The 23,165-nt window shown below is 41.2% G+C and overlaps 2 protein-coding genes and 1 long non-coding RNA gene across 8 annotated transcripts in view; 2 read left to right on the forward strand and 1 right to left on the reverse strand.

Moving 5' to 3' along the window:
- Nucleotides 1-3,946: 3,946 nt before the first annotated feature.
- LOC129854402 (uncharacterized) lies at nt 3,947-8,935 on the forward strand. 3 transcript variants are annotated; one of them, XR_008759300.1, is made up of 4 exons: nt 3,947-4,620; nt 4,839-5,109; nt 5,198-5,486; nt 5,583-8,935. It is a non-coding gene; the product is annotated as an uncharacterized LOC129854402 (long non-coding RNA). The 3 variants fall into 3 exon arrangements; XR_008759298.1 differs by having other exon boundaries at nt 3,951-4,620; nt 5,198-8,935; XR_008759299.1 differs by having other exon boundaries at nt 3,952-4,170; nt 5,198-8,935.
- Nucleotides 8,936-9,060: 125 nt separating this feature from the next.
- Nucleotides 9,061-19,126, forward strand: adprh (ADP-ribosylarginine hydrolase). Its single transcript, XM_055925356.1, is given in 7 exon segments — nt 9,061-9,070; nt 10,420-10,525; nt 11,001-11,219; nt 11,221-11,256; nt 11,770-11,984; nt 16,425-16,460; nt 16,463-19,126. Coding segments are annotated over 7 exon segments (747 nt in total). The 3' UTR covers nt 16,588-19,126.
- A 96-nt stretch (nt 19,127-19,222) lies between these two features.
- The window catches only part of LOC129854389 (ataxin-2-like protein), a 68,060-nt gene continuing 64,117 nt past the window's right edge, over nt 19,223-23,165 (reverse strand). For all 4 annotated transcript variants that reach the window (XM_055921387.1, XM_055921378.1, XM_055921369.1 and 1 more), the window contains 3 exons: nt 22,779-22,952; nt 21,933-22,107; nt 19,223-19,950 (listed from right to left, as the gene is read on the reverse strand). In XM_055921387.1, coding sequence (XP_055777362.1) covers nt 19,901-19,950; nt 21,933-22,107; nt 22,779-22,952 — 399 coding nt within the window. In that variant the 3' untranslated portion in view covers nt 19,223-19,900. The remainder of the gene's footprint in view (nt 19,951-21,932; nt 22,108-22,778; nt 22,953-23,165) is intronic.

The following is a 23,165-nucleotide window of genomic DNA, read 5'->3' on the forward strand; positions in this document are numbered from 1 at the left end:
CATAGTCAAGGGAAGGCAAGGCAGTAATAAGAAGGTTACCATACTGTCAGCCACTATATTTGGACTAATTCGGACTAATTCGGACTGAAGGACAGACATTTTATGCTCAAAGTCAGTTGAAACAGTTGAAGAGTCAAAGGGTGGCGGAACAAGGGAAAAAGAGAGACCCAGGATGTGGGCCCCTTCACCCTACAGCTCCCCCAACTTATGAAGATAAAGAAGGTGTGGAAGTGAGAGAAGGTTTATACCCTTTAACAGCTACTGGTACAAAGGTAATTTGAAGATGAAGAAGGAGGAGAGGGTGAGAGTCTACAAAAAAAAAAGAATAGAACGAGATGGAGAAAAAAGTTTCAGTAATTGGCGAATTGCGGAATTCGGGTCCCCCGGGTCCTCGTCAACCCCTCTAGGAAACCCAGGCAAAGACAAAGGCAGGAAGATTCCACATATGGCCAGCAGTTCATATAAGGGCAGTAGTGGACCCTGGGATCCTGAGAAGGACTGGGAAACAGGCAGTAAGAAAAAGATCTCATACAAACCAGTGAGAACTGCCATATGATGGAAGAACAAAGTTTGAAACGAGTAAAAGAATACTGTGTTTTCCAAGAACAATGGAAGGACTTAAGGCGTAAAGTCCGCAAACACCGAAAACAACTGAGGGAACTACAGGATGACGATTCTGAGGAAAACAGGAGACAATATGACGAACTAAGAGAACAACTCACGGAAGAGGAAAGAATGGAAGGTGATATAGAAGAGAAATGGAAAGAAAAACTGGAAGAGGAAAAACGTAGAGGATATAGCGCAATAAGTTCAGATGATGACCCAATGGGCGTGTTCCCTCTAATGTACAAACAAGGCCCGGGGGGGGGGGGGGGGGCAAATGTATGCTGAATACAAGCCCTGGAGTTTGGAGACATTGCAATTGCTGCTAAATCCCTACCAAGAATGTCGAAAGGAGCCGAAATCTGGATAAGAGAATTTGAAACAAGGCACGGCCACCAGAACCTATGCCTTGGAGATATGAAGGCAATTTTATCCCGGGCACTCACCCATGGACAGTTCAATGATGTAATGATCCGTTGTGGGTTATTGGCTCAACCCGCTGAGCTGGAGTTAAGCCAGTGCAGACAACACCTATGGGACTGCTTGAGAGATATGTCCCCTACCATGTGAGACATGAGTCAACTGACTATAAATTTGGACTCGACTCAGATTTCGGAGATTGGATAGATAACCCGAAACAGAAATGGCTTGAGGAATTGGGAGAGTGCCATGACCATTCTGAAGCCACCGAGAACATGTTTTATGACAGAGCCTGCCGCAACCTCCCAGAAAAAGTACAGATGCAACTGAGGGATGTCGTGGGCTGGGATAGAAAGGCGGGAGGGGAATGCGAGGATTATATGAGACACCACTGCCATAACTGGCATTGTGATAAACAAGCAGAGAAATCAAGAAAACAGGGGCTTGATGGTGCAGTAAAAAAGGCTCAATTGGAGAAGAGTAATAAAGGAGGTGAGCCTGACATGTTGATGATGAACACTCCTGCTCCTACAGCGCCCCCAAGTGGACCTGCACCGGAACCACAGCCCATAGTGCCTTATGTACAATTTCCCCCTCAGACCTATGGGAACCCACAACCATGGGGCCCACCATCACCCAGAATTCCACCTATGCAATGCTGTGGGTGTGGACAATTTGGACACATGGATGGGCTACAACACCTGGAGTGAACCGAAGAGGGAGAGGAAATTTCAGGATGAAACCGAAGAGGATACCAACAATAAGGTGGACATCAGCAGCAACCCCAAACCTATGGAGGACCCCCCCAGCAGGCACAAGGAGGTTACCAGCCTGGTCCTGGCCACCAATCAACCACAGAGGGGGAAGAGGAGGTGTCTGGCCACAAGGAAATCAGAACACCACCAGTTCCTATTTTCCTGACGATCAGAAATGAAGAGGCCCCGACCCTTTCCTCCAGTGTCCCCAGTACATATTCGAAGATGGGGAAAAAGGACCTGAACTCTCTGACACTGCCCTGACTGATGCTGACTTGGAGCTTTTCGTTGACGGTTCCGCATGTATAGATCAAACTACAGGGATGAAACATGCAGGGTTTGGTATTGTGACAATTGATAGAACCACTCACATACAACAACCATTAGCAGATACTTTCTCAGCTCAACAGGCTGAACTTTTGGCACTAACCACTGCCTGTAAAATGGGAGAAGGGAAAATGGTTACAATTTTCTCTGATTCTGCTTATGCAATAGGGGTTTGTCTCTCCTGGTGTGGTGTCTGGAGGAGTAGGAGGTTTCACAATGCATGTGGAAGTCTATTCGTAATAGAACTATGGTTTTAGATCTCTTGGAGGCTATGATGTTGCCCTCTGCTTTGGCTATTGTGAAGGTTGCTTCTCACACAGGGGGGAAAGATTTTGTGAATATGGGTAATGCCGTGGCAGCTGAGGCTGTTAAATTGGCTGCCTCAAAGTGTCATAGCCACTCCATGTTCTTCTTTGCTACTGTTGGGAAAGATGCTGATGATTTGGCATCTAAACAGGCTTTGGATGTTGGTTCTCATTTGGTATGGCAACAGCGGGGTTGTAAACTTGACCCCGTTTCAAAAATTTGGAGACAGACTGTCTGGCAGACCATGTCTGCCAGCTTGTCTTATCGCCTCTGTTTGCCAAGTGGCCCATGGTATGGCCCATTTTTCAAGGGGGGGATAGGATAGAGGCAATTTCTTTGGATTGGTTCTGTCCAAATTTGACTCAGCATGTGAAACAGTTGCTGTTTCGATGTGCTACGTGCATGCAATTTAACATTGCCAAAGGAACACCTCTGAAACCAGGTCCTTTCCCTATGCCAAGAGGACCATTTGTCCATCTTGCCATGGATTTTATAGATCTTGCAGAAAGAAAAGGAAAAGGTACTGTTTAGTCCTTATTGACAGGTTCACCAGGTGGGTGGAGGCATTTCCACACCACACACTGTGATGCTAAGACAGTAGCAAAGCTACTAGTGAGGGAGATAACACCTCAGGAACACCAAATCTAGTATTATCTGCAGACAATGGTACCCACTTCACTGGTGATGTAGTGAAGCAGGTAGCCATAATGATGGGAGTGGACCAGAAGTTTGTGTCTATCTACCACCCCCAGTTACACCAGCTCTGTCAGGAGGAATGGGACAAAATTCACCGAACTTATTGTGGGAAGCTTGTGTAAGGCTACCCGAAACGTTTGACCCAAGTTCAACAATTTAAAGGCAATGCTACCAAATACTAATTGAGTGTATATAAACTTCTGACCCACTGGGAATGTGATGAAAGAAATAAAAGCTGAAATAAATCATTCTCTACTATTATTCTGACATTTCACATTCTTCAAGTAAAGTGGTGATCTTTACTGACCTAAGACAGGGAATTTGTACTAGGATTAAATGTCAGGAATTGTGAAAACTGAGTTTAAATGTATTTGGCCAAGGTGTATGTAAACTTCCGACTTCAAGTGTAAATAGGAATGCAAGAACACAAAATAGCAGGATGTGTAAACATATGCTCTGATAAAAGCATATCAACAAATGCAATATTAATATAGAGTAACAAGGATATTCACACATCATCAATGTAAACATCCTGAAGGCCAATCAGATTGAGAGGGGCCGGCCTTTTTTACACTGGCTGTTGATGATAAGCATATTCAGTTCATATCCATCTGTGAACCATTTCAGGAAACTAGGCGTATGTCGCAAGTCACGACTTCACAGGAGAGCCGTTTGAATGTAAAAAAAAACATGTTTTATCAAAATGCGTTTTTTGTAAGAAATGCCTTCTCGAACATGTGAACTTTCATGCCATCTGTAAATACGAATAAAGTTGTTCAATTACGAGCTTTGTTGGTTTAGCCAAAGGAAGGAACCTTCCTGCTAGCCATGATTGGCTGAGATAATGAGTGGGCTGGACATGCCGAGAGATGAGTTTCAGATTGGTCTGCGGTGTAGCATCTTGTGTCTATAAAATTAGCTGCTCGTTATGCGTACATAATCCTTTTTACTGCAGTTGCTTTTCAAAAATGTTGCTACTGCTCTCAATAAAATTGCTGCCCTGAATTTATCAGGCGCTATCGACTACAGTCAGTGATAAAACTTAAGCTAGCTATGACAATCGGTTTGTATTGCTAGTACTCTATTGCTTGGGATTATAGTTCATTATTTAGCTAGCTAGCTAACATTAACGTCACATGTCTAAACAAAAGACCCCAAGTTAAAGATTGCTGTTAGCTAGCTGAGGTTAGATGGCTGGCTTGCTAGCTAACATTAACTTACGTGTATGAACTGTGCAACGTTAGTGATGTTCTCAGAATGGCATTTCACATTTCTAGTTATATTATAGCCTAATGTTAGCTGGCTAACATTGAACTTATTTGGTAAACTTTTTTATTTTACTTATTTTTATTGACCCTTTATTTAACCTGGACAGTCAGTAAAGAACAAATTATTGTTTACAATGACAGCCTACCCCGGCCAAACCCAGACAATGCTGGGCCAATTGTGCACCACCCAATCGCAGCCGAATGTGATACAGCCTGGATACAACTTTAGTTAGCTATGACAATCGGTTTGTATTGCTAGTACTTTATGTATTTGGCTTAAGGTTCATTATTTAGATAGCTACACATCTAAACAAAAGACCAAGTTAAAGCTTGCTGTTAGCAGACGTTAGATGGCTGGCTAGCTAACTAACATTACATGTATGAACTGTGTGCAGTGTATCTCAGAATGCCATTTCGCATCTATTGTATAATAAAATATTTGTATCTGGAATTTGTCTTTCAGCATCAGTAGAACATGCCTGACTCTCCTCCACCAGTCATACAAGGAGAATGTTCTAATGCCTCCCATCAAAAAGAGAGCTGGCCCAAGCAAGCACAGGTTACACCTGAAGCATGAGGACATGCAGTGAGTGGTGAACTTCAACAACTACGCAGAGGATAATGCAATAGTATTACCAGGACACCACCCAGGACACAAACTCTTCGGTGGAAAGCTGCTACCATCCCATGTGACAAAAGCAGCAGTGTGGCTCTCTACAAGGAATCAACACTTTGTATGTAAAGCATAAACACATTTTGATTATTTAATTGACCAATAAAAGTAATACCAATCATGCTGATCTCACATTATTTCTGTCTCAGGGGGGCTCTACTGAACCAGCAAACAGTCTGGACCTTCACTTCCAAGATCAAAGGCCACACCAAGTTTGCCCCCGACTGGTGCTTCGGCCTCATCAAGCAGCGCCAGACCAGAGTGAACACTTTCTGAGATTGCTGGTGTTGTGAAGGACAGCACTGTGACGGGGGTCAACATCCCACAGCTGGTTGGACTGGAGGATGATACTGTGCTGGTGGAAAGCTATGGCAGGCAACAACACTTGACTTCGTACTTCAGGCCGCTGCCACAGATCAAGCAGTACCGGCACTTCAGGTGAAAATCATTTTCATTGCATTGTATGAGGTTATTCTTCTCTAAACTTGGGAGGTGAATTGATGTTGTGCAATGCTGACATCCTTCCTCCCATAGATGGTCTGCCTGTACAAGCACCACCTGGACTGGACACAGCTAGACAAACTTACATTTTTGAGAATATTATATGGACAGAAACGTGTGGTTCGGACAGACCAGTCATCAGCACTATCTGCAGTGCCTCTATTCAAATGACTCTCCTAACATACGTTGCTGCTACAATTTTTTCTTTCCTGCTGCTCAGCCGCTTTAACCCTGATTATATGCATATAGCTACCTTGTCTATCACTGATATAAATTGATATTGTTCTTGTACATACTGTATATTTGATTTATATTGACACTATTTCTGATATTGCTACGATGCAACTAACCATTTGGCTGTACCGTTTACACGTTCTGTAGAGACCCATCGACGTAGCAAAATATTGATATATAAAATTAATATTGATGTGTGGTCGTGACATACCACAACAATATCATGTAACCGTATCAAGTGTCCACCACATATGGCGCATGCATCTGTGTATGTACTGTACATGTGCACCTCACTTAGGTTTAACTCAGGTTGCATGGCCTTACCTTGTATGGAATAAGTGCGTGTGTAACAGTATATAAAGTATGCTAATGTATTGGTGTGAAGGCATTTGGGCAAAGTACTTCAGTAAAAATACTTTAAAGTACTACTTAAGTATTTTGGGGGTTATCTGTACATTACTCTACTATATATTTTTGCCAACTTTTACTTCATTAGATTCTGAAATAAAATAATGGAAATTTTCCCTGACACCCAAAAGTACATTTTGACAGGAAAATTGTCCAATTCACACACTTATCAAGAGAACATCCCTGGTCATCCATACTGCATCTGATCTGGCAGACTCAATAAACACACATGCTTTGTTTGTAAATTATGGCTATGCATCAATAAAAAAAAAAAATGGTGCCGTTGGTTTTAATATGATTTATACTTTTACTAAAGTATGACAATTTTGTATTTTTTCCACCACTGGATGTGGCTGGGGGTTATAGCATTTCTTTCAAATGACCCATCAATTTAGACAAGTGTGTCTGGGTAAGAGTCATCTAATATTTATCTGGACACCTGGAATTGTTCCTTATTGTAGGCTACTACCACTTTTAATCTTTACTACACTACTCACTGTTTAGCATATGACGTCATATGTGAATCCTTAAAGAGATGGGTGGAGCTAGCTTAAGAGGGTGTGAACAATGCTGAATGGGTGTAGACAAAGGACAGCTCTCCAGTAGGTACTAAAATATTCAAGGCCCTTTTCTCAAAAGTCAATTCACAAGTTCAACAACTTTCAAAGCAGAATTACTTTACACATTTTCCAAAAAAATGCAGTGTATGATATCATTTTGTAGCTCTCAGTATCTACTTTTACCCAATGTAAAAAAAAAAAAAACTGATTTCAAATTTTGTTACATATTATTTGATTGTGATTAAGACCCTATCCTCAGTAGCCTATTCCATATATATATATATTTTTTTTAATACATTTTAGATGAAGGCTGTAACGTAACAAAATGTGGAAAAGGTCATGGGGTCTGAATACCTTCCGAATGCACTGTTCCTCGAAATTGCCTTGCTATTCATGTTGGATAAATTAGTCTCTCAATTTGAACTAAGCAAGCTGCTAAATCATTCAGCGTACTTCTTGCCTAGGCTACTATTGGCTATCTGAAATTAAATGTAGGCCTATCAGGGACTTTAGTCTACCTGCATCTAGCTAAGCAAATCGTGGCAAAGTTGAAGTCAGTAGTGGTCCATGTATCATCTGTTCATTGGTAATTCCATTCAAACCAGGAAGTAGAAAAACTGGAAATAGTTAATGTGTTTGGTTTCAGAATTTTATGAATGAAAATTGGATATCAACTAGTTTTTTGTTTATGGTGTCCAAATGGGGCATCGATTAACAGAAAATAAATAACGACTAAATGTATCCTGTTTTTCGTTTTGTAGTACACACACACTAATATAACATTTACTGTGGATAGTCGGTCCTTGTTTTTTTCATTTATTGGTCTTTTTACCTATTTTGTTTTATTTTTTTTATTTTACGTTGATATTATTATTATGAACATATCAAATACAAAAACATAAATATACAAACAAGAGGAAATAAACCTGACAGGGGTACTACATATTCAATTTGTCAAAAAGTATTATGGTGCATATTGCTTTATTGTTTTAAAATTTACTGATATAATTTAAATTTTATTTAGAAATGATCTTAAATAATGTGAAGAGGGGTTTGTTCTCTGCCCACTTCTCCGAATCTTCCATGAAAAACAAACTTACAATGAAAGTTAAATCAGGGTCCATCTCATTTGGATCAAAATAAAACAATATCAGTCTCTCAAATGAACATTAATAGCAGTTTATTTTAAAATTAAAATATTCTAACTCACTCCAAAATCTTCTGACATAAGAACAGTCCCAAAATAAAGAGTTTCTGGGTCACAACCACAAAATACACATTTGTTATCAATAGCTATTTTGAATCTGTGTATAATAAATGTCTTTACAGGGTGGATTCTATGAATGAGTTTGTATGATACTTCTTTCACCTTATTAGATATACAATATTTACCAGACAACAATTCCAGTTCCAGTTCACTTGTTCTTAGGATTCATTCCAGTTAATATTAGCAGATGAAATATTAATATCTTGACATAGTTTCCTTATACATGTTATTACATTTATAGTTTAAAATGTCAATTCCTTCTAGCTGTATTGAGGCTACAAAATCGTCAACAGTTGCACTTGGAGTATTGTTATATTCTCCTAAAAGAAGAATAACACCTTTAGGGACAGCTCTTAACAACTATTTTAAACTCCTCAGGAGTGAATGTAACATTGTGTTCTCATGAATTCTGGATAATCATATAGTTGTCCATCATTATTCAATAATTGTTTAACCCAGATAATGTTGTTGTCAAACCAGTTCTGGAAAAACAAAGACTTGTTTTTGTATTTTATGTCTTTTATTATTCGAGATTGTATATCTATGTGGTGAAAAATGTTTGTACATGAGGTTCCAAGTTAGAAGTACTTGTTTATGAAAGTTAGCAAGCTTAATAGGGATCTTACCCACATCAAAGTTGCATTTGAGTAAGAATTCTTGACCACCAATCTGTTGGAATATTAAATGAGGGATTATATTCCTAATGCAATCCTTATTTCTTAACTTGTGTGACCAATAAATAAAAAATCTCTAAAGTTCCATGGGATAATGTAACAGAGCTGTTACTATTATTGTAAAGTGTCTTAATTACACTTTTAAAATATTGACCAAAACCAAAAAGTCAAAAAGTAAATAATGTTCAACTGTATCAAAAGCCTTGTAAAAGCCTTCAAATAAAATAAAGCTATCTTCCATAATGTGCTCATTGTAGTCTATCAAGTTCAATACTAGTCGAATATTATTACATACATGTCTGCCCTTCATAAAACCAGACTGGGTACCATCAATGATTTGGTCAAGACCTTTAAGTCTTTCTGCAAAGATGGATGCAAGTATCTTTCCATCATTGTTCATTAATGTGATTGGTCTACAATTTTCTAACATCCTAGGATCTTTGTTTGGTTTGGGGATTACAGAAATGAGGCCTGTCATAGAAACAGGCAGGTCCCCTAAATCAATTGCCTCCTTAAATACATGAAATATAAATTCAACAATATCCTCCTGAAAATATGTATAGAATCCACTAATAAGGCCAGCGTTCCCTGGAGATTTATCTTTTAACTTGCTGATGAATTTATTTCTATTAATGAAATAAAAAATGTATCACAAGACTTTTTAATGTCTTCATCGATGAATTTTGCATAATATTTGACAGAGCCTAGAAAGGCAGATATGTCACTAGTAGGACAGACATTACTGGTGGAAAGATTACCATAGAATTCTGAAACATATCTTTGGGGTTTTCATTTTCTTTGCCATCTATATTAAGCTTATGAATAGAGGTAAATTCAAATTGTAAAAGTATTTTGTTTTTTTCACCTTCAACCATCTCCTTCTTGTTCTTACAAATGCCCCTTTTGCTCTCTCTTGGCATCCATCTTGAAATTATCTTTGGCATCCATCTTGAAATTATCATCTTCCAACAGTCTGCTATTGAGTTTACAATAACTGTGATTTGTTTTATTAACTTCAGATCCATTAATATTTAAAGATAAAAATATAACTTTATTATCGGTAAGAATTAATGGTTCAAAGGATACCTTGAGTACAGTGTTATCTAATGAATTAGAAATCAACCATGACTGTCTGGACATGTCCTTGTTACTCCAAGTGAAGTCCTTTTTATCAGCATATTTAGATCTCCAATTATTGACTAATCCAAGACAATGATTATTAAGTTTAGAATTAACAATGCTGGATCTGTTAGGAGGGGGATGTGTGTCTATCGTCACAATAATACAGAATTAAAATCTCCACGCTCCCCATCCAACCTGACAGAGCTTGAGGGGATCTGCAGAGAAAAATGGGCGAAACTCCCCAATTGCAGGTGTGCCAAGCTTGTAGTGTCATACCCAAGAAAGACGGCTGTAATTGCTACCAAAGGTGCTTCAACAAAGTACTGAGTAAGGTGTCTGAATACTTATGTAAATGTAACATTTCCGTTTTTTATTTTTAATACATTTCTTAAAACCTATTTTTGCTTTGTCATTATGGGGTATTGTGTGTAGATTGAGGGGGGACAAAAACACTTTCATCCATTTTAGAATAAGGCGGAAAAAGTAAAGAGGACTGAATACTTTCCAAATGCACTGTATCAAAAATGTTTTTCTTTGTTCCCACATTTATTTTTTGTACTGTGACAAACACTCTAGACCTCATTTGCACTCTCTTGTACCCTTAGGAGTGTCCCAGTTGAGGCCGGGAACTGAAGGGCGCTTCAGAGTGCCCTACAACCCTGATGGCACCGGATGTGGGGCAGCCATGAGGTCTATGTGCATCGGACTGAGGTGAGGTTGAGAGAGAGAGAGCGAGTGGTTATATACACTGAACAAAAATATGAACACAACATGCAATAATTTCTAATATTTTACTGAGGGCCAGTTCATAGAAGGAAATCAGTCAATATAAATAAATGTATTAGGCCCTAAGCTAATGAAGAGTAGGAGTGCTGCTTTAGGATCAGTTTTGCCTTTTAGATAATAATGAATGAGATTATATGGACAGATCCCAGATCAGCACTCCTACTCTGTGACGCTTTAGGAATATGGGCCCAGGTAATATTATAGTTGCACCACTGGACTCTATTTTTACATATAAGAGACGGTACTTAGTCATGGTAGATGGTAGATGTAAATGCACTTTTACCAACATGGCAGAAAATACACACTGAGCATTCGAGATGGGTGTAAGGGATTGGGTCACAATGTAGTCAAACATGCACCTACTATGTTCAGATCCACCACCACATATCTCCCTTTCTAGGTACCCGTGGCCAGAGCAGCTGTCCACTCTGGTGGCCATTGCTGTGGAAACAGAAAGGATGACCCACCCTCACCCGACCGGTTTCCTCGGTGCAGTGCTCTTCACCTCGTACGCCGTCCAGCACCGACCAATCACAACCTGGGGGCTGGGCCTGGTCAAGGAGGCCTGTCCAATCTCCAAGAGCTTTGTTCAATCGCAGGGCTTTGCTGTCAGGGAGACAGAGAGACTGGGGCTACTTCACTGAGAAGTGGGAATGGTAAGAATAACCAATAACATCAATGATAACATGAAAATCAATAGGGGGCGGGTGTGTTTTGGTTGAGCTGCCATATCATTTTAAGTTCATTATTTGCTCATTCAATAGACACTTTTTCATGTTAAGGTCAATAACATTGGATGACATTTATACAGTACAATACAGAATCAAGTGACGGGCAACATTCAATTTCAATAATGTGGATGGATACAGATCTTAACTTATGATTTCAAACCATAACCCTCAGCAAGTCAAGGCAGCTGGCTGAAAGGTGGAATTAATTACATGCTGATGTACAGTAAATGAGGAATGAAAAAACTAAATCAATGTAAAAGCATTCATATCTGCTCTGGAGTGACGTTTCCCCAGCGGTATCTAGGATCAGCTTCCCCTCCCCCAATTCTAACCTTAACCATTAGTGGGTCAAATTCAAAAACCAACACAAGATTATTATCTAGGGGCAACTTCACCCCACACCTCCATCCCCTTCTATGACCCCCTCCCCCTCCATAGGTACCTGGAGCTGAGAGGCCTCTCCGAGAGGACAGGCCCCATGCTTTGGCCGGCATCCTATGGGCCGGCGGAGAGAGACAAGGTCTATGAGAGATTCAGCCTGAAGGGCTGGGCGGGCCGCAGCGGCCACGACGCTCCAATGATCGCCCTGGATGCCCTGCTGGGGGTGGGGTCAGACTGGGAGGAGCTGATGAGCCGCAGGGGCTTCCATGGAGGTCAGTTCACAGTGCAGTGTTTTGCCTTAGAGAATGATAGAGGCTTCTAGTGGCCAAAAAGCCCTGTTAGCATAGGCAGCGCCATTGAGGGCTTCCACCATTTTAATGTAGTTAACTGGGTGGGACTTCCAACAGGAGTCCTGTCCAACTGGGTCATCAGGAGATATCAGCCAATCGTGAAGAAAATTGACTACTTCAAAATGGAGATGGCCTCAATGGCAATGCCCATGCTGTCACAGACGCTATAATGGCACAGATACAAAGATGAGTTCTATCGATCTCTATGGTTTGGCCGCATTCCTGTCTGACTACATTGCTGACGCATGCCAGATCTTACAACATCTGGATAGCTGTTTAAAATTTCATCTAACCACATCATATGATATAACAATCTCATGCTCGACTGTGCAGTAAAAGACGTAGCATGCAACCATTGGTTGATGCAATGCAATGTGATCCACCGGGAATGTGACACGTGTGTTTATGTCACAATTTCTTGGTAGTGAGTGACTTGTTGGCCATCTTAAAAACGACAATATTGGCAACACTGTATGAATTGAGGAAATACATCAACTAAATTAAGGTTTGTGTGGTCTCTTGGGACACTTTTTTTATACTCGCATTCCATGCATTGTTTACTTCACAGGACTTTCTGTAGAGATTGAGAAACATTCTCCGCCATCCACTTCCTTATGGATGAAACACGGGCTTCCAGGGTAGGCAATTTTGGGGCTTCACCATGTTTCATCTAAATGTACAGCTGTGTGTCATCCGCATAGCAGTGAAAGTTGGCATTGTGTTTCCGAATGACATCACCAAGAGGTAGAATATATAGTGAAAAGAATAGTGGTCCTAAAACAGAACCCAGGAACACCGAAACATACAATTGATTTTTCAGAGGACAAACCATCCAGAGACGAACTGATATCTTTCCGACAGATAAGATCTAAACCAGGCAAGAACTTGTTCTTGTAGACCAACCGATCACCACAAAGGTCAAGGGGTACGAGGACAGGTGCAGAGCCTTGGTCTGATGCCATTAAAAGGTAATTTTACTACCTTCACAAGTGCAGTCTCAGTACTATGATGTGGTCTAAACCCGTTTCGTATACATTATTTGTCTTCAGGAAAGCAGTGTGTTGTAGCGCAACAGCTTTTTCCCAAAATCTTGAGAGGAATGGGAGATTCGATATTGGCAAGGTCAAGGTTTGGCCTTTTCAGGAGAGGCTTTATTACTGCCACTTTTAGTGACTTTGGTACACATCCAGAGGATAGGAAACAGTTAATTATGTTCAACATAGAAGGGCCAAGCACAGGAAGTATCTCTTTCAGTAGTTTAGTTGGAATAGGGTCCAGAAAGCAGCTGGAAGGTTTAGAGGCCATGACTATTTTCGTGAATGTATCGAGAGATACAGGATTAAAAAACTCCAGTGATCCTAGCAGTTCTATGCAGATTCAGGACAACTGAGTTTTGGAGTAACACGCAAATTCAAAGAGGAGTCCGTAATTTGCTTTCTAATGATCATAATCTTTTAGTAGAAGAAGTTCATGAATTCATCACCACTCAAGTGGAGGTCATCCTCTCTTGGGGAATGCTGGTTTTGAGTTAGCTTTGTGACAGTATAAAACATTTATTTTGGTTTGTTTTTATTCTCCTCAAATTTAGGTTGGAAAAGTAGGCTGATCGAGCAGCAGTGAGGGCTCTTCGATATTGCACGGTACTGTCTTTCCAAGCTAGTCGGAAGACTTCCGGTTTGGTGGAGCGCCATTTCTGTTCCAGGTCTCTGGAAGCTTGCTTCAGGGCTCTGGTATTTTCTGTATACCATAGAGCTAATTTCTTGTGACAAATATTTTTGTTTTTAGAGTTGCAACTGCATCTAGGGTGTTAAACAAGGTTAGGCGGTTAACATATGTTTGTACTCCAATATCCTTGGGTAGGTGGAGGGAGTCTGGAAGGGCATTTAGTAATCTTTGGGTTGTCCAAGAATTTATAGCGCAGCTTTTGATCATCCTTGGTTGGGGTCTGAGCACATTATTTATTGCGATTGCAAATGTAATAAGATGGTGGTCCGATAGTCCAGGATTACGAGGAAAAACATTTAGATCCACAATATTTATTCCACGGGACAAAACTAGATCCAGGTTATTACTGTGGCAATGAGTTGGTCCGGTGACATCTTGGACAAACCCACTGAGTTGATGATGGCTCCGAAAGCCTTTTGGAGTGGGACTGTGGACTTTTCCATGTGAATATTTAAATCAAATATTTGAATATTATCTGCCATGACTACAAGGTCTGATAGGAATTCAGGGAACTCGGTGAGGAACGCTGTATATGGCCCAGGAGGCCTATAAACAGTAGCTATAAAATGTGATTGAGTAGGCTGAAAAGATTTATTGACGAGAAGCTCAAAAGACAAAAATTGTTTTGGAGGGTAAATTGAAATTTGCTGTCGTAAATGTTGGCAACACCTCCGCCTTTGTGGGATGCGCAGGAGATACGGTCACAAGTGTAACCAGGAGGTCTCCATTTAACACAGTAAATTCATCAAGCTTGAGCCATGTTTCAATCAGGCCAATCACATGAAGTTTGTGATTAGTTAATTGACTATGACTGTTTTGGAAGTGAGGGATCGAACATTAAGTAGTCCTATTTTGAGATGTGAGATATTGGGGCGGCAGGTAGCCTAGTGGTTAGAGCATTGGACGTAACTGAAAGGTTGCAAGATCGAATCCCCGAGCTGACAAGGTAAAATAATCTGTCGTTCTGCCCCTGAACAAGACAGTTAACCCACCTAGGCTGTCATTGAAAATAAGAACTTGTTCTTAACTGACTTGCCTAGTTAAATAAAGGTAAAAATAAAAATAGAAATGATCACAATCTCTGTCAATAATGACAGGAATGGAGATGGTCTTTATTACCAGTGAGATATCTAAGGTGTATACCGCCATGTTTAGTTTTGCCCGACCTAGATTGAGGCACAGTCTCAATGAGCTGACTATACTGACAGTGCTAGTGGCAGACTCCACTAAGCTGGCAGGCTGGCTAACAGCCTGCTGCCTGGCTAACAGCCTACTGCCTGGCCTGTACCCTATCTCATTGTGGAGCTAGAAGAGATAGAGCCCTGTCTATGTTGATAGATGGGATGAGAGTGCCCTTCCAGCTTGGATGGAGTCCATCACTCCTCAGCAGGCCAGGCTTGGTCCTGTTTGTGGGGGAGTCCCAGATAGAGGGCCAATTTTGTACAAATTCTATCTTTTGGGAGGGGCAGAAAACAGTTTTCAACCAGCGGTTGAGTTATATTGCGCTTGGTGACCTCTGACTGTTTCATCCTAACATCCTTGGTACCGACGTGGATAACAATATCCCTATACCATCTACACTTGCCAGTTTTAGCATCAGCCAGCACCATCTTCAGATTAGCCTTTACATCGGTAGCCCTGCCCCCTGGTAAACAATGTATGATCGCTGGATGATTCTATTTAAGTCTAATATTGCGGGTAATGGAGTCGCAAATGACTAGGGTTTTCAATTTGTCAGAGCTAATGGTGGGAGGCTTCGGCGGCTCAGACCCCGTAACGGGTGGAGGAGAGACCTGAGATGGCTTAGGCTCTGAATCAGACTTGTTGCTTAGTGGGGAAAACCGGTTGAAAAGTTTCTAAATCTGCAGAATGAGCGACACTGGTTGTGCATGCCGGAAGTATTTCTTTCCAGAAGCCATGAGAAAATTGTCTGGCTGAAACTGTGCAGAGGGATTAACAATACTACCTGTATTTACTGGTGGCACAAACGCTGTATCATCCTTTCCTACACTTAAATTGCCCTTGCCTAACGATTGCGTCTGAAGCCAAGTTTGCAACTCTGCTATCCTCACCACAAGGCGATAGTTCTCCTGTATATAAAGAGTACAGCGACTGCAATGAGAAGGCATAATGCTACTTAGCTTTCTTTTTTTGTCTGGAGGAGGTCCTGCAAATCCAATTGTGAGATGCTACCATCCCGCCATACTAACATCCCCCAATACTAATCAAACCCAAATAAGAGGTGCGTTTTGATTCAGATTGGGTGTACATTTTTGAAGACCATATTTATTTTCACTCCTTAATAATTGTTGGGTGTTTATTGGACATTTAGCCAGTCAATAAGAGATAGGAAAAATATAAGAGTGTGCCAGAAGGGGAGTGGGACATATTTGTAACTGTGAACAGCAGTGGCACAAACTACAAGACCAACCCAAGGCCACATGATTGCATTAGAATCCACTTCCACATAACTTCACCTCAGTAACTCACCCACCTCCATCTACTTGATTCCTAACTGTACACACATCTCTCTCGCCCCTTTACCTCCCTCTCCTGCCTCTTCCTCCCTCATCTATTTTATATTCACTTCTACATCCATCTCACTCCCCCATTCACCTACTTCTCCCCCAATTCCAGGTGACAGTGACAGTACGGCAGTGATCGCCTGCTGCTGCTCCATGGCACGGAGGGCGTCCCGCCCGGCAACTACACCCACCTGGAGTACAGGGAGCGGCTGGAGAGCAGCGCTGAAAAGCTCTACGCCCTGTCACACACAGGAGGTGACAAGTACGATCCATAAAGCACTGAGGGGGAGACGAAGAGAGAAAATGTGTGAGAGAAACTGTGAGTGAGAGAATGAGACTCTAATGTTTTACTGTCTTAACCACATGCATTATCGCTGTACTCAGTCTTGCCCAAAAGTAACTACGCTTGGTAGGAAGTCAATTGATCCTGTGTGGCGCTGTCACAGTGTAATAGAAAAACTGTCATGTCAACGTAGATGCCTGGAGGGAATGGTTCCGTCCCACTGATCAAGAGCAAGGTTGCATCCCAAATAGAACTCTATTCCCTATGGGCTCTGGTCAAAAGTAGGGCATTATATAGGGAATAGGGATCCATTTGGGACACATATAAAGTCTACACCCACGCACAATGAGGATGAGGATTCAGTCATACAAGAGGCTATTGAGCATTGACAATACATGGTAAATTAAGGGAGTACAGTGCATTCGGAAAGTATTCAGACCCCCTTGACTTTTTCCACATTTTGTTACGTTACAGCCTTATTCTGAAATGTATTATTTTTCTCATTCATCTGCACACAATACCCCATAATGACAAAGCAAATAGGTTTTTAGAAATGTATGCAAAAAAAACATTATCTTATTCTGACCCTTTGCTATAAGACTCGAAATTGAGCTCAGGTGCATCTTGTTTCAATTGATCATCCTTGAGATGTTTCTACAACTTGTCATGCACCTGTGGTAAATTTAATCGATTGGACATAATTTGGAAGGGAACACACCTGTCTATTCAAGGTCCCACAGTTGACAGTGCATATCAGAGCAAAAACCAAGCCATGAAGTAGAAGTAATTGTCCGTAGATCTTCGAGACACGATTGTGTCGAGGCATAGATCTGAGGAAGGGTACCAAGAAATGTCTGCAGCATCGAAGATCCCCAAGAACACAGTGGCCTCCATCATTCTTAAATGGAAGAAGTTTGAAACCATCAAGACTTGGTCACTGACAGAGTTCCTCTGCGGAGAGAGGAGAACCTTCCAGAAGGAAAACTCTTTGCAGCACTCCACCAATCAGGCCTTTATGGTAGAGTGGCCAAACAGAAGCCACCCCTCAGTAAAAGGCACATGACAGCTCGCTTGTAGTTTGCTAAAAAGGCACCTAAAGGACTCTCAGACTATGAGAAACAAGATTCTCTGGTCTGATGAAACAGATTGAACTCTTTGGCCTGAATGCCAAGCGTCACGTCTGGAGGAAACCTGGCACCATCCCCTTGGGGGAAGCATGATGGTGGCAGCATCATGCTGTGGGGATGTTTTTCAACGGCAGGTACTGCAACACTAGTCAGGACAGAGGGAAAGATGAATGGAGAGAAGTACAGATAGATCCTTGATGAAAACCTGCCCCACAGTGGTCAGGACCTCAGACTGGGGCGAAGGTTCATCTTCCAACAGGACAACGAACCTAAGCACACAGCCAAGACAATGTAGGAGTGGCTTCGGGACAAGTCTCTGAATTTCCTTGAGTGGCCCAGCCAGAGCCCAGACTTGAACCCAATCAAACATCTCTGGAGAGACTTGAAAATAGCTGTGCGGCGACACTCCCCATCCAACCTGACAGGCCTTGAGAGGATCTGCAGAGAAGAATGGGGGAAAACTCCCCAAATACAGGTGTGCCATGCTTGTAGCATCATCCCAAGAAGACACGAGGCTGTAATCGCTGCCAAAGGTGCTTCAACAAAGTACAGAGTAAAGGGTCTGAAATGTGATCTTTCCGTTGTTTATTTTTAATACATTTGCAAACATTTCTAAAAAACTGTTTTTGCTTTGTCATTATGGGGTATTGTGTGTAGATTGAGGAAATAAAACTATTTAAATCAGTCAAGGGGTCTGAATACTTTCAGAATGCACTGTATTTACAATAACCGTTGCTAGATAAGTGGCTAAATTAGGGCTGGGAATTGCCAGGAACCTCCCTATACGATATTACCGCATCGATACGTATTGCGATTCTTCTATATGTATTGCGATTTGATGTTCCAAACATATTGCTCACTATATGTCTGCTGCAGAGGGACCAGAGAGCCATGAGAAAGCAAATGTTGTAGATAAGTGCTCAAAACATGTTGGCTCACTATTTTAAAAAGATGGACAAAAAGCTATGTGATGAGAAGTACAGCCGACTAGCACTAGCTAACGTTAACTACCTAGCAAATCGATACTCAGTCACAGTAGCAATATAAAATTGGCAAAATTATACCACGATACCCTATGCATTTTTTGACGCATTACTACATAAATTGTGAACATTTAAGAACTCTGGGTTGGACTGTCATTTTGCAACCCCGCTTCATGTAATGTGTAGACATGTTTATGTGTGAATGTTAATTGTTAAGCTGACAAGTGTTAAACGGTAAACACTAAACTCCAGTAAAAGTGTAACAAAAACCTCTTAAGTGACTAAAGTACAATGGATACCCATGACGTAAGAACTGCTTAAAAATCGGTTTTAACTGTGGGAACTGCATTTGGTTGTTTGTTTAAATGACATGATTACTTTGTTAGTGTCTTCTTTACATTGAAATGTGTCTTACAAATGGTTTCCCTTTGGTGTAACATTGTGGTTATTATGAGATAAGACTTGAGTAACTAACTTTCTTCCAAAAAAAAAAGTAATACATTCAACAAACAAGATGTTTCTGTAGTTAAGTTTAAAACTTTATTTTTTGGTCATTGTAGTTTAAAGTATTTTTTTTGTATTTTCCATATTTTGTATTATTATTATTCATAATTCGCTATAACTGAGAGGAAAGGGGAAGGGTGGGTTGATACCGGGTTAAAGTAAAAATCCAATCTCCTCTTTTATGCCGTTCTGTTCAATCCTCCTTTTTGCAACACTCAACGAATTCTAAGTGTTTGTATTTCTTCTGTCCATTCGCCCAATATCAAGGAACTTAAACTATAAAGGAGTCAGTCTCAAAGCGATTTGATGTTGTCAAACGTTGTGTCCTTTGCTCGTTTGGCGTCCATGTCTTTTCTCTCCACTATGATGATCTCACGTGGTCGTGTCTTTTGTCTTTAAAATGGATGGAGCTGGAAGAGAGAACGGGACGAAGGTTTGGATTGGGTGCGGCTTCTGTTGGCGCTGCTTATCATCATCATTATCATCCTCAGTTGGGCTATAACCGAGGCTTTAGCGACGATGAAGCTGAGAAGTGTAGCTGACCAATGAGGTCTTGCCGCTTCTCCCTGCAAGCCCATCACTGTGTCACGTGATTGCGTCACTTCTTGGTTGGGTGTGGTCATGTCCAGAGGGCGAGGGGGGTGGACCGTTCCAGAGAGACAGTTCTTTTGGGAGGGGAGAACAGAGGAGCTCAGTTTCCAGGAAGGTGGAAGGGAGAGGGGTGCGTCTGTACCTGCATCGCTGTGGGGGAAAAAACAGAGGGAAGAATTGAGTATCGATTAACACAATATTACTATGGACCAAAAAATAAGATGAGTAGTGGTGTTTCAGTTCAAAGGGCACCATTCACCTATTTGATATTTATCGAGGATGTAATAGTACCTTTAGACAAAATATTACAAAAGTACTTTGACTAGTCATCGCAAAACACATTAGAAACCAGCATTTATAACTACAGTTTTTAGGAAAGTTCTATATAAACGGCCAACATATATGCGAAGAAGTCCAGATACTGCTTCTCCAATAGAAATCCCAGATCACGCTTGTAGGTGATGTCATGGCAGCGAAACTCATGCGCAAAAACACATCATGGGGTCCAACGGAGTCGCGCCGAACTGCGCATGTGCAAACCCGTCAAACGAAAAGGCACTTATTCGCTATAGTTTTTGACAAATGTAAATGTGTCAGTTTAACTTTCACAAGGTTATAGTAATGACATGTTCAGCTACTTAAGACATTGAATCAGGGGTGAAAGTAGATTTAATTTCTTACTGGTACGAGACACGCAAGCTCGCTTAATTACATATCGAATCCCTATTATTTTCATATCTGGTCTTTCTATAAATAAATGGGGCCAATGTGTCACATTAGGATAAACATTTCAAAATGTTTTGAAACAAAAATAAAAAAGGATTTTCATGCAGTTCCACATGTGTACTTAGAGGAATATATAAAAGTGAATATATTCAAATTAGCCCATAACTCTACCTATACAACAACATAGGCCGAGGACTATACATCCTTTAACTTTAAGAAGGGTCATACAGACATTGGCAAGTCAAATTCAAGAACTTACAGGGACTTTTTCAAGAAATTAATTGTCATTTTCAAGGACCTCAATGTTATATAATTGTACATACAGTGCATTTGGAAAGTATTCAGACCCCTTGACTTCTCCCACATTTTGTTACGTTACAGCCTAATAATGACAAAGCAAAAATGGAAATATTTCATTTGCATAAGTACTCATTTACATAAACCCTTTACTTTGTTGAAGCACCTTTGGCAGTGATTATAGCCTCGCGTCTTCTTGGGTATGACGCTACAAGCTTTGCACATCTGCATTTATGGAGTTTCTCCCATTCTTCTCTGCAGATCCTCTCAAGCTCTGTCAGGTTGGATGAGGAGTGTCGCTGCACTGGCTGGGCCACTAAAGAACATTCAGAGACTTGTCCCAAAGCTACTCCTGCATTGTCTTGGCTGTGAGCTTAGGTTTTTTCAAGAGTGCAAACTTGTCATCGAGGTTACTTTGAAGAATCTCAAATATAATATATATTTTCATTTGTTGAACACTTTTTTGGTTACTACATGATTCCATATGTGCTATTTCATAGTTTTGATGTCTTCACTATTATTCTACAATGTAGAAAATAGTCAAAATAAAGAAAAACTCGTGAATGAGTAGGTGTGTCCAAACTTTTGAATGGTACTGTCTGCCTATTGTAATGACATTCAGCGATTGTATAATTGAATTGCATCCACTGTTTTCCGCGCACGTCTCGATCTCGGCCACTCATCTCTGCCTTGGGAAAATGTAAGTGTTCTCGTCGAACCACAACACAAGTTGGAGCGTATACCACCCGGTGTCAAGTTAATTCACTCATATTTCATGCGGCTGACATGCGGTAATGTAAAATGATGATGTAATAGCCTTGTTTTCTTGGTATTTTGTATTAATTGTGATCGGCTCACGTTTTACCGATACAGCGTAGCCCCACTGTTTATTTTGCAGGGACACCGGACCGGCGTACTTTTACCCACGCATTGAATCAAATCTAGGTTGTGCCTTTAGATTTAGAGAAACTTAACTAAGGATGAATTTTTCACTTCTACCATTGACTTCCAAAACCCCGGTCTTTTGGCACTGCGGAAATGTCGCACCCCCTAGTATAACACTCTGGTCCCCTTCTCTGCAGTAATACAAGCGTAGGGAACCTTCATACCTTGTGGATGTCCTATGTAGAAATGTTGGTGGGCCCCTTGCTGGAGGCCGTGTTGGGGGTGCTGCGAGACTTGTCCAAGGCCGTGCTGGGGGGGCGGGGCCTGGAGCATCACTACCTGCGGGTGGCCGTGTTGGCCCTGGTGGTGGGGTCCCTGCATGGCCCCTTGGACGTGAGCCTACCGGAGAGGGACCAGGGGCATAAAATGTGTCACACAATATATAAAACACAGGTAAAAAGACATGATCTGCCTAAATATAAACATTAGGACATCGTGTTCTTACAATCACTCTAAATTCCTTATTGCTTGGACATAGAAATTGATGGACAGTTATGCTTTTTCATTTTAGTCATTTAGCAGACTAATCCAAAGCAATTTACAGGAGCAATTAGGGTTGAGTGCCTTGCTCAAGGACACAGAGACAAACGTTTTACCTAGTCGGCTCGGGGATTTGAACCAGCGACCTTTTGATTACTGGACCAACGCTCTTAACCACTAGGCTACCTGCCACCCATTTTGGATGGAATTGAGTCATTTTTTTTTCACTCCTTCCAAAAGTTATTTACTTTAAAAATCTGGCATTAGATAACACATTTTTGACAGCTTCGAATAGATATGCAACACAGAAAAAGAAGGATATCTGTTTGTGGGTTAGCCAATTTCAATTATGAAAGAATAAAGGATGCTGTCAGAAAAGTGAGGAATTCCTGATAAAATCAACAACATTATTATCTCTGGTTACAGTCATAACCAGGGTTATATAAAAAACAATTACTGAAATATGGAGTTTTCCAAAGGCACATTTAAATGTCATGTTGCAAAATGTAACTCCAGCAGTGTAAATGTACCTGTGTTATCTGCCCCAGACCGGGGTACGTGTGCGTGATTCCCTGGTGGCCATGCAGGCTGTAGCCCTGAAGGGGGAACGAGCCCTGGGGCGTTGTTTGTCCGGGGGGCATATTAGGGGGGTTGGGGACTGAGAGCGGCCCCGAGTGATATAGAGACTGGGTTTGGAGTCCCGTCTGGGCAGAGATGGAGAAGGAAATCATTAGCATAGGATCAACTCAGACTCAGCAATACGACGTGACCACAAGTAGTAGTGTGAAACAAAGACATTGCAGATAGCTGTGATAGCTGTGTGACGACAACAGTCGAGAAGATTCATCTCTTGCTTCACGCTCTTTGTACTGAAAGTCAGCCCACTTGTCCCATCGCTGTCTGAGTATACCTTTAAC

The sequence above is a fragment of the Salvelinus fontinalis genome, chromosome 1, assembly GCF_029448725.1.
Source record: "Salvelinus fontinalis isolate EN_2023a chromosome 1, ASM2944872v1, whole genome shotgun sequence".
Classification (NCBI taxonomy): Eukaryota; Metazoa; Chordata; class Actinopteri; order Salmoniformes; family Salmonidae; genus Salvelinus; species Salvelinus fontinalis.